This window comes from Ovis canadensis, chromosome 24 (assembly GCF_042477335.2).
Source record: "Ovis canadensis isolate MfBH-ARS-UI-01 breed Bighorn chromosome 24, ARS-UI_OviCan_v2, whole genome shotgun sequence".
Lineage (NCBI taxonomy): Eukaryota > Metazoa > Chordata > Mammalia > Artiodactyla > Bovidae > Ovis > Ovis canadensis.
Window position 1 is genome coordinate 23,724,648 of NC_091268.1, and position 13,735 is coordinate 23,738,382.

The 13,735-nt window shown below is 47.6% G+C and overlaps 1 protein-coding gene across 2 annotated transcripts in view; it reads right to left on the minus strand.

Annotated features, from left to right (window-relative positions):
• Positions 1-4,498: 4,498 nt before the first annotated feature.
• GRIN2A (glutamate ionotropic receptor NMDA type subunit 2A) overlaps positions 4,499-13,735 on the minus strand; it is a 433,676-nt gene continuing 424,439 nt past the window's right edge. Inside the window, exons 11-13 of one of the 2 annotated variants that reach the window (XM_069569485.1) lie at positions 12,082-12,320; positions 5,126-6,298; positions 4,762-4,782 (exon numbers count right to left, since the gene is read on the minus strand). In XM_069569485.1, the coding sequence (XP_069425586.1) occupies positions 4,762-4,782; positions 5,126-6,298; positions 12,082-12,320 (1,433 nt within the window). Of the gene's footprint in view, positions 6,299-12,081; positions 12,321-13,735 lie in introns of both variants that reach the window. The other variant, XM_069569483.1, reaches the window with a different exon arrangement.

A 13,735-nucleotide genomic window follows, 5' to 3' on the forward strand; every position in this document is an offset into this window, starting at 1 on the left:
CGTGTAAATTGTAGAAAACAAGCATGTATATTATATACATGTGTACCCGAGCATTGATATTCACAGGATAAGTGCATTTGGACATCTCGATCTCCATCAAGGGCCAAGCTGACCTCATCTGATACAATTAGATAGGAACATACAACAATGTAAAGGGGTTGAATGCGAAAGGGCAACTGCATACTGGGGGAGCTTTTCAAGTCAAAACTCCAGGTAACCTTTCATTAAACACTTCCGACACTGCTTACCAAGAGAAGATGGGGTATCTGCAAAGGTCTTATTTTGTCTCAAGGGAAAATAAACACTGCTTTTGGAATGCAAATTGCCTTGAACTCATATTAAATACCAACCACTGAGTTTAGCTTTCACCTATTAAGTTTGGGGAGTTTTTTGTTGTTGTTGGTTTTCTGCTTGAAGTCCAATTATGTCTGTCCTAGCTGCGCTTCATACCAGCAGGCACCATTTCAGCAATTCATGTTCCCCTTTGAAGAATTCATAAACAACAGCTCCACACAAAGAAACAGTATAGGGTTTGCATAAAGTTAACGAATATATTCAGCTCTTCTGAAAGATATTTAGGTTTCTCAACTTAGTATTTATTTAGGTCTTAAACCCTGCAAAGGATTTCAGTGCAAGGTATTGATTTATACGACAACTGATTATTAAGGCCAGACGTTTTCAGGTTTAAAGGAGATAAATTTTTAATCACCATTTAATTAACACCAACTTTTTGTTTTATTTTTCATTAGCAATTCCATTTGCAAAGAATTTGGGGCATTTGTCATTTCCTGAGAAAGATGCAGAATATTAAATACACATCAGTGGTAGACATATCAAATAGAATGAACAATGTATGAACACACGACTGCCGTGAGTCTTTTGACTAATTAACTGCCTTGGCTGGAGTCCCATTTAAGTGAAACTATTTCATTTGTAAACAAGGTGTAATTTTATTTTTTCTCCCCTGAAAATAAGTGTGAATTGATTTGACTGAGTTTGCTGCAAAGGATGAATTTTAATGCTTTTGTTGGGAAACCTAAGTACAAACACTTCTCAGGCACCTTAACCAAACAGGGAAGAGAAAACCAGGTACAGGCCATGAGACAGTGCTGACTAAAAGAATGCAATGCGATTTGCAAAGGACACAAGCGTAATGAGTAGGACGATTGTAATCCCACGCCTCTCCTGGAAGCCTCACTGGCAGAAAAGCAGACTCATTGACATCTCACCCTTCAGAGCACTAAAACCTGGGATGGCCTAGGAACCTGCAGATGTAAGGATAATGGAAACAATTTTCCAGAAACCCAAAGGCTGCCCAGAGTAGACCCTGCATCCCAGAAGACTCTCCTCTTACACAGAACATTTTAAGTTGGTTGCACATATGCACTATAACCTATCTGGGTCCTTCTCAAGCGGAGAAAACCATTAAGAGTTAATTAGCATCACAAGGACACCGGCTCCGACTTGGAGTCAGATGAAACTCAGGCACGCCTTTGAGGTCAGAGATCCTGGATCCTCAGCATCAACAAATCGAAGGTCTCAGAGTTGAGATGTGTCTGAGGAATCTTCTGTAATGAACCCATAGTTCAGGGCATTCCCTGTAATTCTTATCACCTCCTGTCCTGAAGGTGTGATTTACCTCTGGATGTTATATTCCTGCTACTCTTTCCCCAAAGAACTGAAAGACTTGGATGGCCTTCTAATAGCCTGACATCACTATCTTTCAACTGGAAAATGACCATTAATCAATGTTGGTTGTCTTATGTTTGGGATCATCACTATTCGGTGTTAGTGAATCTATGGAGAAAGGAAATGATGTGTTTACTACATAGCATCCAACTCTAGCTATTTCTTTTTAAAAAAACCATTTCGCTATTAGAGGAAGGGTATAGTTTTTTCTCTTTTTTGGGCTACATTGCTGTCGATTCTTCCCAAAGCCATATATTTAGTTTCTATACCCAGAGAGGTATGGGGTTAACAGCAGAGCTAATGTTGTTATTAGAAGAAGGCTTTTTTTTATCTACGAGGTCATTCCAAGTGTAATTCTCACTCTCCCTGGAGATCTCTGCCACCTTTGGCAGCTCTTTGGTTTTGAGGAGACACTGGAGAAAGACAGATAGCCTCTTTAGATTGGTGATATACCACGGCTATCTTCTGGGAGACTTCAATTCATTTTGTGTCAAGACATGACACTCTTGTGAGGAAATGGAGGTGATCCTGGCTGGGGGCGTGCAGGTCTGGAAAGCAGTGGAAGGGCAAAGGCAGAACATGGCGAAAGAGGATACGATCACAGGTGTGCATGACAGTAAGAGATTGGAGGGCTATTCCGGGCTCTTTAATCTAGGCTCCTCCCTTGCTGGAGAAGCAAAGGTGCAACATTCAAGCAATGAAATGCAACGTTCAAGTGCCTTCATCTTCAGTGCCTTGTCAGCCCCTTCTGCCTGTGCACCTCAAAGACTTTCACTGGCTCCCTCTGCCTCTCTCCCACTGACCCTGAACTTCTCAGCAACCACTTTGCATCATTATAGGAATATGGTAGATCAGGTGTCCTAACTCAAAGATGGAGACATACAATGAGTCCTCAAGCTCTAAGAGAATTATTCCCGGCACCTGCCCACGCACAGGAAATCACTGCCTACAAGACAGAACAGGACAGGACTCTAAGACACGGGTTAACTTTTCAAGCTGTCATTCTGCCCCCTCCTCCAAGAGCCCAGGGCAAAATGCAGGAGGAAGCCAGGGAATGGTCCAGCTAGTTTGCATTAGCCTAGGGCTTCTGTAACAGGACATCAACACAGATCCAGGGACTATGCAAATCAGGTGGCTACTTAGCCCAAACATCTTAGGCATATTCATGTATTTAAAACATGCTAATTACTAGATTCAAACTGTATAAAATATGTAATGAATATTGTTTGTAGTTTTTATCATGTTTAATAGTGTTTAATTTTTAAACTAGAAAATTCTGTTTTGGTGAAGTGTCGCAATATAACACCTTGCTTGTTATTTGCAGGGGCACACTGAATGTACAGGGTGCTGTGCTGAGAGCTTCTCTTGTGTCAAGATTCCCCAGCCTCGCCCCACAGTGGACAAAAATGAGTATCATTTCCTATCGTTTTTGCAGAGGTTTGAGGCGAGTGAGAAGGGAATGATGGAAGTGATTCGGAAATGACAAATGCCTCGAGGAATTTTTCGAGTTCTGTTGGTGCTGGTGAGGCAGTTGGCTTTCAACAGAGCAGCTATTTCAGAAGAGAGGAATCACTCGTCCCACTAAAGATTACCCACAATTGGGAGGATGCTCAGGGTAGATACATGAGTGTCTCTCCTGTTTTGAAGGCTGTTGATTTAAGGAGGCTGGAGCGGGGACGCATGGCCTGCCGAATTTCAGAACAGGTTAAGGAAGATCGCCCTACAGCCACACTGGCCTTTAGCAAGACAGATGGCATTTTACTTCTTAGAGATCACGGCACACATGTGGCCGCTGGCACGTGCCCCCACATTCACCATGCTGGACACAGCAATGCACAATTAAATGCCATTCGGGGGACTGAATGAGTGAAGGTTCCTGGAGGGAGGAGGAGAGTAACAGATACTATACAACCCTGAGTCATCACCAGAGGAGGGGGAAATGCAAACTTACGTACACAGGAGTCTTCGGGATCAACTACAAGGGCCGCTGCATCATAGATGGAAGATCCACACTTACGGTACCGAAGACACGTGTGTGAGTCTGTGCAGCTCTGAGCAAGACCACCGAAGCCAAGGGTGAGAGAGTGTCTGTGAAATACACAAATGGACATCCAAAGAGACTCGTCGCTCTCTGCCTGAGGGTCCTCCTGGGCCTTTTACTCCATGTGTCTTGGAAATGGACTACAAGGAAGCTAGTAGAGTGAACCATGAACACGCGGGTTTGCTATACTTTGGGGGAGCCTGGAGTTCTGGGGTTGGGCCAGGGCCATCATGGGAGGCAGAGCACTAAAGCCGAACCCCTTAAAAAGCCGAACTTCCTAATCTCTGGCACACTCCGTCTCACTACAGTGCGGATGCATTCTTGTTTTATTTTGTGACAGGTTTACATGCATACCATATTGCTTATTCTGTATCAGAGGAACCGTGAGGCATTTCTGATGAGGAAATTACGGGGTGGGCTGGTCTTAATGGAATTTGGAATATAGGAAATCGTCACATGACCGGTGGCATCCGATGCGTCGTTATTGCAACATACCTGGAGGGCATGTCCAGGAGACCTGCCCTGGTGTGGATTGGTTTTTGGTTAAGAACTCACCTATCTGGGCTCTGGTGTGCTTGGCACACACCTCACAAGATTCCTTGAGTGGAAGACTACGGCTTGGAGCCATGTGCAAAAGAACCAACTGAAAAATACCTTCCTAAATCCTCTTCCTCTGGTCAGGGCACTATTGGGGCATCCACCATTTACCCATCCAGACATTGGCCATTAGGTATGTTTCCCTATAGATATAAACATTAATGAAAGGTTTTAAACATCAGATTCGATACTAGGCATTTTCTTGTACACACGTCTATTGCTGCAGGAGTTTAAAACCCTGGGGGCAGAGTACATATTATTCTTATTTGCAGCATAAGGCATAACATGCTCTGAAATATACACGTCGCTATGGCCTCTACTGTCCCTGGAACAGTATGACGCCGTCGACCTCAAGGATGAGCGGAGATAGCCGTCGTTCGCAGCCTGAGACGGCAGCGAGTGTTTGTAAGGGTCCGAGGGGCACCTGCCGATCACTAAGCGTTGGTCATCCCCGTAGGAGTGGAGGAAAGGGTTCTCGGAGGTGTGGTCCGGCAAGAGGGACTTGCTCCGCTTGCCGACCTCCAGGCCCTGGGGGAAAAGGGAACCCTTGTTCCCCGCGAGTTTGCTGGAGGGGACGCTAAAGAGACTCCCGTACAGGTTTCCCTCCAGGAGCCGTTCACGGTCCTTGAGGCTGATGCTCCGGGAGGGCCTGCTAGGGTCCACCTCCCTGGGTTTGTCGAGGATGTTATCGTAGGAGTGCTGCCGGCTGATCCTCAGCTTGTTCTTTTGGAGTTGGAGGGCGCTGTTCGGGGCCCAGTCCTGCTGGTAGACCTCCTCCTGGGCGGCGGGGTTCCCCGTCTCCTGAAGCATCTGGTCCTCGTCGATGTCGTAGAGGTTCCCCATCCGTAGGCAGGCGTCGCACTTGAAGGGGGAGCGCACGGTGAAGTGGCCCGCGTAGGTGGGCAGGTTGGACAGGCAGCTCCGGCAGTGCGTGGAGTTCTGGCGGTACCGGTCGCTGCCCTCGCTGTGCGGGGAGCTCTTGTCTTTCAGGCTGAAGTGCTTGGAGTAGAGTTTGTACGGCTCATTGTTGGGGAGCACGTCCTCATCATGCAGGGCGTTCCGGTTGAGGGGCAGCGTGGAATCCCCCTTGCGGAAGCTCTCGCTGCGCTCCTGGTAGGTGTCGGAGAAGTCGACGTTCTCCGGGAGGGCCATGCTTTCCGCGAACGAGGGCGGGTCGAGGTGGAAACTGGGCTCCTTCTCGCCATCGATGGTGTAGATCTTGTCCCTGGGGGAGCTCGCTTTGGTTTTCAGGTAGGAGCGCTCTGCCTCGCTGCAGTCCTTGGGGTACTTGGAGGCCATGGTCCTCTTGAAGTTGTCCTTGGCCTTGTGGTTCTTATTGTTGTCTGGCTCCCGGTGGCACGCGGCCCGGCTCGACGTTTCAGAGACGTCCGAGTGGGCCACCTCTTCAGGAAGGTACCGAGGACTCTTCAGGGAGTGGGTCCGGTTCTCCACGGGCCCCTCATCCCTCTGGGAGATGGGGTTCTGGGTCAGGGAGTCTTGGCGGAGCGACTCCATTGATTTCTTCCAAAGCTGCCGGGGCCGAGAATTCCCTTTGGACTCCGTGCTGACGGCCACCTCCACTGTGTTGGGGTTGGACTCATTGAGAGTCAGAGGATGCTGGCCCTGGAACACATAGTTGTTGAGGTTATCCTTGTGCCTGTTGGCCACGAAGGTCTGGAGTTCATTCATGTTGTCCCCGAAGATGCTGTCTTTCCCCTGGAAGGACCGGTTGTCTGAGTAGACCAGGTTGCCCTTATCTGGAACCATGTCCATGATGAGTGAGCCTCGTTGGATGAAGTCCGCAGCTCTCTTGGGGGAATCCATCCTCGAGGAGTTCATATTGGACAAGTTGGAGATGTTTTTGGCGGACCGAAGGAGTTTTAACATGTTGCTCTGGGATCCGGTCAGGTTGAAGTCTGGAGACTTCTTCTTTTCTTCAATGTGCACTCCGTGGATGCAGCTGTAGATGCCCTGTGGGGAGGAATGGAAAACACCGTTAGCAGCATTGGGGACACGAAACCGTGTCACACCTGAACTCTGTCTGCAAAGGAGAGACATAGGTGCCCTGGAGAAATAGCGAAATGCAATCTGAATCCTGATAATGTTCTTAAGTGTATGAGACCAGTGGCAGAGCATCAGACTTCCCTTGTCTCTCTCATTTGATTATGATTTACTTAGATTATCAAGATTATCTGACACTTTTGCCAATAGTCATACATGGAATTTAAGGAAAAAATATCCTCTAATCCTCATACAACTGGGCTTCCCAGGTGGTGCAGTAGTAAGAATCTGCCTGCAATGCAGGAGATGTAGGTTTGATTCCTGGGTTGGGAAGATCCCCCGGAGTAGGAAATGGCAGCCCACTCCAGTATTCTTGACTGAGAAATCCCATGGACAGAAGAGTCTGGGGGGCTAGAATCCATGGGGTCACAAAGAGCCAGACGTGACTTAGCAACTGAACACCAACAACCTAAACGGAACAATCAGGTCCAGGCTTTAGGGTTTGACCTGGTTCTCCCAAGACTGACAGGGGTCTGGCCCAAGAAGGGGGTTGTGAAAGGGATGCAGAAGCTGCTGCCGACTCTGGGGTAAACTCGTGGGAAGGATGTGTGAGAAGTGTGGACTCGGGTGACAGAGGCCCCACTGATCTCCATGGTAGGGACGCTCAGAACCCATAGGGATGCTTGTGTGTAACTGTGACAGCCACCACTGTTTGCCCTCCTGCATCTTTCTTGTTTTCTAGAGACAGTCTCCACTGCGTCAAGGAAGAGTAAACAGCAAGGCCTACAGCTGTGCGTTTGAGCATCTCTTCCTCTGACCTCTCCACTCCAGGCTGCAGGATGAAGACTGCCCAAGACGAGGTGACGGCCCTTCTCACCTTCTCTCGTCTCCTTCTCTAGGCCCTGAGTGGTCTCTTTCCCTGCCAGGAGGCAGCGTCTCCTTTTTGTTTCTGAGGCTGCAGGATGTCAAAATGTACAAACGTGTATTTCACATAGAGCAGGGCTTTTGAATCTTGTATGCTAACTTAAGCTTTCCCTGACCAATTCGGTGATGTAAGTCTCATAAGCTAACCTAGAGGGACTCTGCTATATTGGGTGAAAATCAGTGTGTCTCCTACATGTCTGAATCAGCCAAGATCAGAGCCTTTTCTTCCTGTTGTTAGCACTGTGAGAACATTAGCTTTTACATGTTTTTCTAACTTTGCAATTTTATTTTAATGAGCTTCTGTCTTCCTTTTAGAGATTTTGAGAACTCGCCTCCAACCTCCCCCATCAGAGTGGTGTGCTCCCGCCTGTCGAGATGAGCTCGTTGTCTCCGTATTTGCAAGAGGCTCTCAGAAGTGGCTGGGGAGCTAAGCTATGTTTCAAGAGCCGGGAGGATGGCAGCTGACTGCTTTTTCTCATCCCTGGTTTCCCCTGGGGCTCACTGGACACAGCTGAGGCAGTTCCCAGGTGCAGATCTACCTGGCAAAGCCTCAGGAAAGAGTCATAATGGGGGCCTGTACCCCAGGTTGGGTTGGTGGGGGTTCTCCAACTGAGCTGATCCATCCTCCAGATGGGCTGATGGGGAGGTGGGAGTGTGTATTACAGAAGGGTGGGAAGAGTCAGAGGCCAGAAGCCCACTGGAAACGAGCCCCAGCATCATCTGTTATTAGCTCTGGGACCTAAGTCACTACATCTTTTTGAGCCTCAAGTCCCACATCTGTAAAATGGGAATCATACTCTTTAAGGTGGATATCAGGGCAAGATCTGACAATGCAAGCAGAGCACCTCACGTGGATGGGGCTCTGTGAGTGCAAGTGAGTGAGTGCTCCATCATCCCCATTGTGCCCCTCCTGCTTGTCACCCCTCCCCTCTGTCCTCTCACACAGTGGCCCTATGATCAGAGCCGTAGGAAATGGATGCTACCCTTTACTACTGCACATTAGCTCTGGAAAGTCATCGTGGCTTTCTGATTCCATATGCTGCCCAAACCCGACATTGGAAGGCAAATCCCTGGGCTGGGGTTTCTTTCTTCCCTGCAGAGGTCTCCCTTTCCTCCTCTCTAGTATTCACAGTCTCCAGCTACCTTTTATGGCTTGTGTAAGTGATATGCCCTCTCGGCCCACGATGGGTTCAGATGAACGGAGCACTGGAGGCTCAACATGCTGTTCCAGACAACTGGCTCTGTCCATCCTCCAACTCCCAGAGGACCCTGACCACTCAGAACATTCTCAGTGGGGCCTGAGCACGACTGTCCTCCTTGGTTCCTTGGCACCCGGGCCTGATGCCTAAAGTTTCTGGTATCCTCTGCTTATTTGTGTCCCCCTAGCCTTCCAATTCATGTATTGAGATCCCAGCTCCCAAAGGTGATGTATTAACAGTAGGTGGGTGCTTAGGTCATGAGGTCCAAGGTGGGGCCTTTGGCAGGGGCACTTCTTATAAAAGAGACTCACAGAGCCACTTCATTCCTTCAGCACAAGGGGACATCTGCAACATGGAAGAGGGCCCTCACCCCACCGTGCTGACACACTGATCTTGGATTTCCAGCTTCCAGAACTGTGAGTGTCATGTTTTTTTGTTGATGAAGCACTGAGCATGTGGTAATTTGTTAAAGCAGCCAGAAGGGCCCAAATGATTGTTGTTATTTGCTAAGTTGTGCCTGATTCTTTTGCGACCCCATGAACTGTAGCCACATGAGGCTCCTCTGTCCATGGAATTCTCCAGGCAAGAATGCTACAGTGGGTTGCCATTTCCTCCTCCAGAGCATCTTCCCGACCCAGGGATCAAACCTACATCTCCTGCACCTCCTGCATTGGCAGATGGATTCTTTACCACTGAGCCACCTGGGAAGCCCCGGCTAAGACTGTTTATCACCTCTACTCTGTCGTCCCCACTGCAGGTCGGCCAGAAGCTGCCTCAGGCTCGCCTCTGAGCTCTCTGGAAGGACGTCATGGTTTCCACCTCCTTTGTCTCTGGCTTTGCTATGTTTCCCATTCCTCACATCTCAGGAGACAACCAAAGTGGTTCTCTTTCCTGATGACAGTGAATATATATATTTTTTAATATAATGAAAGGGACAGTGTCTTGGAGAGGAAACAAAAGTTAAAGGCATCCCGCAGAAGAGAGGATGTCTTTTTTGTAAGTCATAATGGACAAAAGTCACAGCTATGGGAGAAGCTTGGTTCTAATGTAAAATAAATGACCCTCTGAGTTCTGGCCTCTGCCCTTGGCCATTGCAAAAGGGCAGGCATCTCAGGTTTGTGTCCCGTGGGACATGAGCTCCCCTCTCCACAAGGGAGGAGGAGATGGAAGTTCAGGTCCTGGCTTGTCAAGGACACACCACAGCAATGCTGCACTGAGTTCCCCCTTCGTGCCTGTCCCTCAAGAGGCTTGGAACAGGAGGAGCGAGGGGTTTAGTTCATTTCTCAGAATAACAGTCCTCACTTGGCTTCCTTAATGGTATCTCGGACAGAAGGAGCGCTCTTTCAAAAACAAGCAGGATTTACAAGTAAAGGCAATTGTGTGCATTCGCTCATGGCAATCCCAGAATCATTTAGATATGGAAAGCCTTCAGTAATTGGCAGAGAGAATTAGCTTAAAGTTGGCTTAATACCTAGCTACATGCATGCACATTGTTATTTTTAAACAATCTGTGTGTTTAGATGCCATCAAGCTAATTAGGAAATATGTATTTGCATAGAACTCAAGTTTAGTTGCCACTGAATGGAGAAAATAAATCCTCCTGACTAAGCCTGTGTGTACTTCTGGATCTCTTAAAACCACCAAACCCCAAGAACACATAAATTCCTCTTTAACTGATTATTTTGTTTTCCCAATAAACATTAGCATCTAAAACTAGATGCTTCTAACTACATATTTTTCACCATGTTTCAAATCTTAATTTGTCCAATCCTTTCAGAGTAAAACAAATTCCAAGGCGAGTAAATGGGAGAAATAGACAGATAAATAGATGGATGGATAAATGAATGAATGGATGGATAGATGGGTGGACGGATGGATAGATAGATGGCATTGATTATCAGATAGATAGATAATATTATACTGCGTTGGAAGATCAGTGAGCAATATGTATGTATGTAAAGTGAAAGTGTTTGCGTCAGTTGCGTCTAACTCTACGACACCATGGAACGTAAGCCACCAGGCTCCTCTGTCCATGGCATTCTCCAGGCAAGAATACTGGAGTGGACTGCCATTTCCTTCTCCCGGGGATCTTCCTGACCCAAGAATTGAACCTGGGTCTCCTACATGGCAGGTAGGTTCTTTACCATCTGAATCACCAGGGAAGCCCCTATCCTGTGCTGGAAGATCAGTAAACAATATATGTATATGCTTTTATCTGAGGCAAGTAAGCGACTAGCTTGTGTTGAACAGGTAAATGTCGTTCAGTTGTGTGCATATATATGTGTGTAGTATGATTTGCATCAAATCTCTTAGTTTGCTTGTATTTGATGTCGGTTGCTTGGGTAAGATTGTGGGCTCAGGCTGTTACTACACCACCTAGAGTCAGATCCTGGCTCCAGCAAGGCTGAGCGGTGTTGGGTTATTCCTCTAACCTTATAACTGTGAGTTTCCCCAACACTAGGACCATATCAGTACCGACCTCATAGAAGTGGTTTGTCGGTTAAATGAGAAGAAGAGTATAAAGTCCTTCCCTGGTGCCTGGGAAATAAATGTGTCCCCCAGATAGAAGCTCTTTCCACGACTGTCATTGTGATGAATGCATCTCACCATGTGCATCTGTGTATGGCCTCACGCACGTGCCATGCTGTGCAGCACGAAAGGAGACTTCTGTGGCTTCCATGTGAGTGCACTGACTACGGCGTGCATACTCTGTGCTGCTGTTTATGTCGGGCTGAACATGTATTTTGTTTTCTGTTTGAAGTGTGTGTGTTTTCTTGTGGTCCTTCAAGCCTGTTTCATTTCAGGCTCTGTTGCATCACACATGTTCCTGAGGTTTGTTACCTGTGTACACACATGGTGTTGTGTCATGATTCTGCTTGGTCACATGTGTCTCTTTGAAGGCATGCAAACGTTGCAACATGCTGCACAGGAACTTTAATAACGTCCTAGAACATATCCGGGTGCTCGTCAGGGAGGCCGCAGACTGGCTGTGCTTAGCCCATGTGTTTTGGTGTTTTCTCTAGTTTTCAATGGAATTAGTTACTAGCATTTAAAAACTGAGGGACATCCCTGGCCGTCCAGTGGTAAAGATTCCTCACTTCTGTTGCAGGGGGTGCGGGTTTGATCCCTGGTTGGGGAAATAAGAGCCTGCCTGGCTCACAGCACAACCAAAAAATGTTAAATAAAAATGGAAAGTTTTCCTGTATAATCAGATGGCCATTTTCTCCTATAAGAACTGAAAATTGGCCTTGCCTTCCGCTAAGACCATCCTCAGCAAGAGCAGAGAATGATATCTCCTTTGGGTTTGACACACTGTCATATTTTACCACGGTCTCCATTGCTCTCTCTCCTTGACACCCAGGCTCAGCTGCTATTTTTCATTCCATCTGTGCTATTTTTCTCAGGCCCGGCCTGCCTTATTCATTCACCTTCCATTTCTGGCTTGTACGGTCGTCTGGCTCATGAACACAGAATCCAGTGCCCTTTCCTCACATCCAAGAAGGGTTGGTGAGTGAGGGGAGGGTGTGCAGACCCCCACCCCCTGCCCAGGGGTCCCAAAGCACTCTGGGAGCCCCCGTGCTTTTCTGGACCTGCCTGCTGCAGAGAGAAGAAGCCGTCAGGGATACTGACCCTGCTGATGGAGAAGAGCAGGCCCGGCCGGTCGGAGCAGACGCCCGTGAAGCAGAAGCGCAGCTTCCAGTAGAAGAGATGCTCCCAGATGAAGGTGATGAGGCTGAGCGCCATGGCGGCTGCCAGCATGTAGAACACGCCTGCCATGTTGTCAATGTCTAGCTGGCTGCTCATCACCTCATTCTTCTCGTTGTGGCAGATCCCCGTGAGCCACAGTGTCTCCAGCTCCTCCATCTCCCCTGGACGGAAGACAAGAGCCACAGGCAGTGAGGAGCAGGGCCCGCGCCGCGGGGCAGACACCCCTGCGCTTGGGGCAGACAGGTGTGACTTAGAGCTGCACAACCTCGGGGGGGGGGGGGACTGAGCTCTGCGTTCCCTCCCTGGTCAGCTGAAGATAATGATGGCAACGCCTACGAAACATGGTTGCAGGAGGAGGAACTGAGATCCTGTCTAGAGAGAATTGGGCGTAGTCCCTGAATCTCTCTCTCTCTTTTTGGTCATTATTATCACGTTCTTCCCACCCTGCTTTGGGCTTCCCTGGTGGCTCAGACAGTAGAGAATCCACCTGTAATGCAGGAAACCTGGGTTCAATCCTTGGATTGGGAAGACCCCCTGGAGGAGGGCATGGCAACCCACTCCAGTATTCTTGCCTGGAGAATCCCATGTACGGAGGAGACTGGTGGGCTACAGTCCATGGGGTTGCCAAGAGTCAGACACGACTGAGTGACTAAGCACACAGCACTCAGCTTTTCTGTATCCCCACCCCCCACATCCACCCAAGCCTAGAACAGGACATGGGATAAGCTGACAGTAGCAGTGGGAAGACTTGCATTCTTGTTATGACTCCATCACTGACTAGCTGTGTTACCTCAGAGCCGCAGTGATCCTGTCCGTGAAATGGGTAGAATAATAGTGCATACTCCCTCTGGTTCTAGAGAAGATCAAAGGAGCTCACATATGCAAAGTTCTTAAATGTAGTGCCTGGCTCATGGTAAGTACTAAATAGTAGCCTGCAAGGGTTGTTGTCCAGGAAGCACCCAGCACAGAGCCTGGTACACGTTTGTACAGGAAGTATACACTAGTCATTTCTTTGTTTAGAGCATCAAAGATTATTCCAAAAAGTCACCTCAAGCAATGCACTTAGGGCACAGAGTGTTCCTTGCAAAGAAACAACTCAATCGCTTCTAAATGGCCCCTTGCAAACTAAATACTTCCCCAGGCAGGCAACTAAAGAAGCAGGTGGGGTTTTCAATGGGGAAAAAAAAAAAGCATTATTTTGTCTCTCTTTTATGTGTATTTTATCCAGCTGCCATTTAGGAGGAAATTCTCTGGTCTAAATGTCTAGTAATTATACTAACTGTCTAGCAATTCACTAAACCATGGTGCTTAGACTATGATTCAGGCCTTTAAAAGTTATCCTTCAGAAACAGTGAAAATCAAAAAAGATGCCTAGAATGTTAAGTGAAGTGTACGACTAATATTCTATATACATGTGATCTCTAAGATATAAAAGATAGAAGTATAGGATTCAGAAATACACATGACTATGTATAAAATAGGTCCACAGCAAGGATATATTGTACAACACAGGGAATGTAGCCATTATTTTGTAATAACTTTAAGTGGAGTATAATCTATGAAAACATTGAATCGC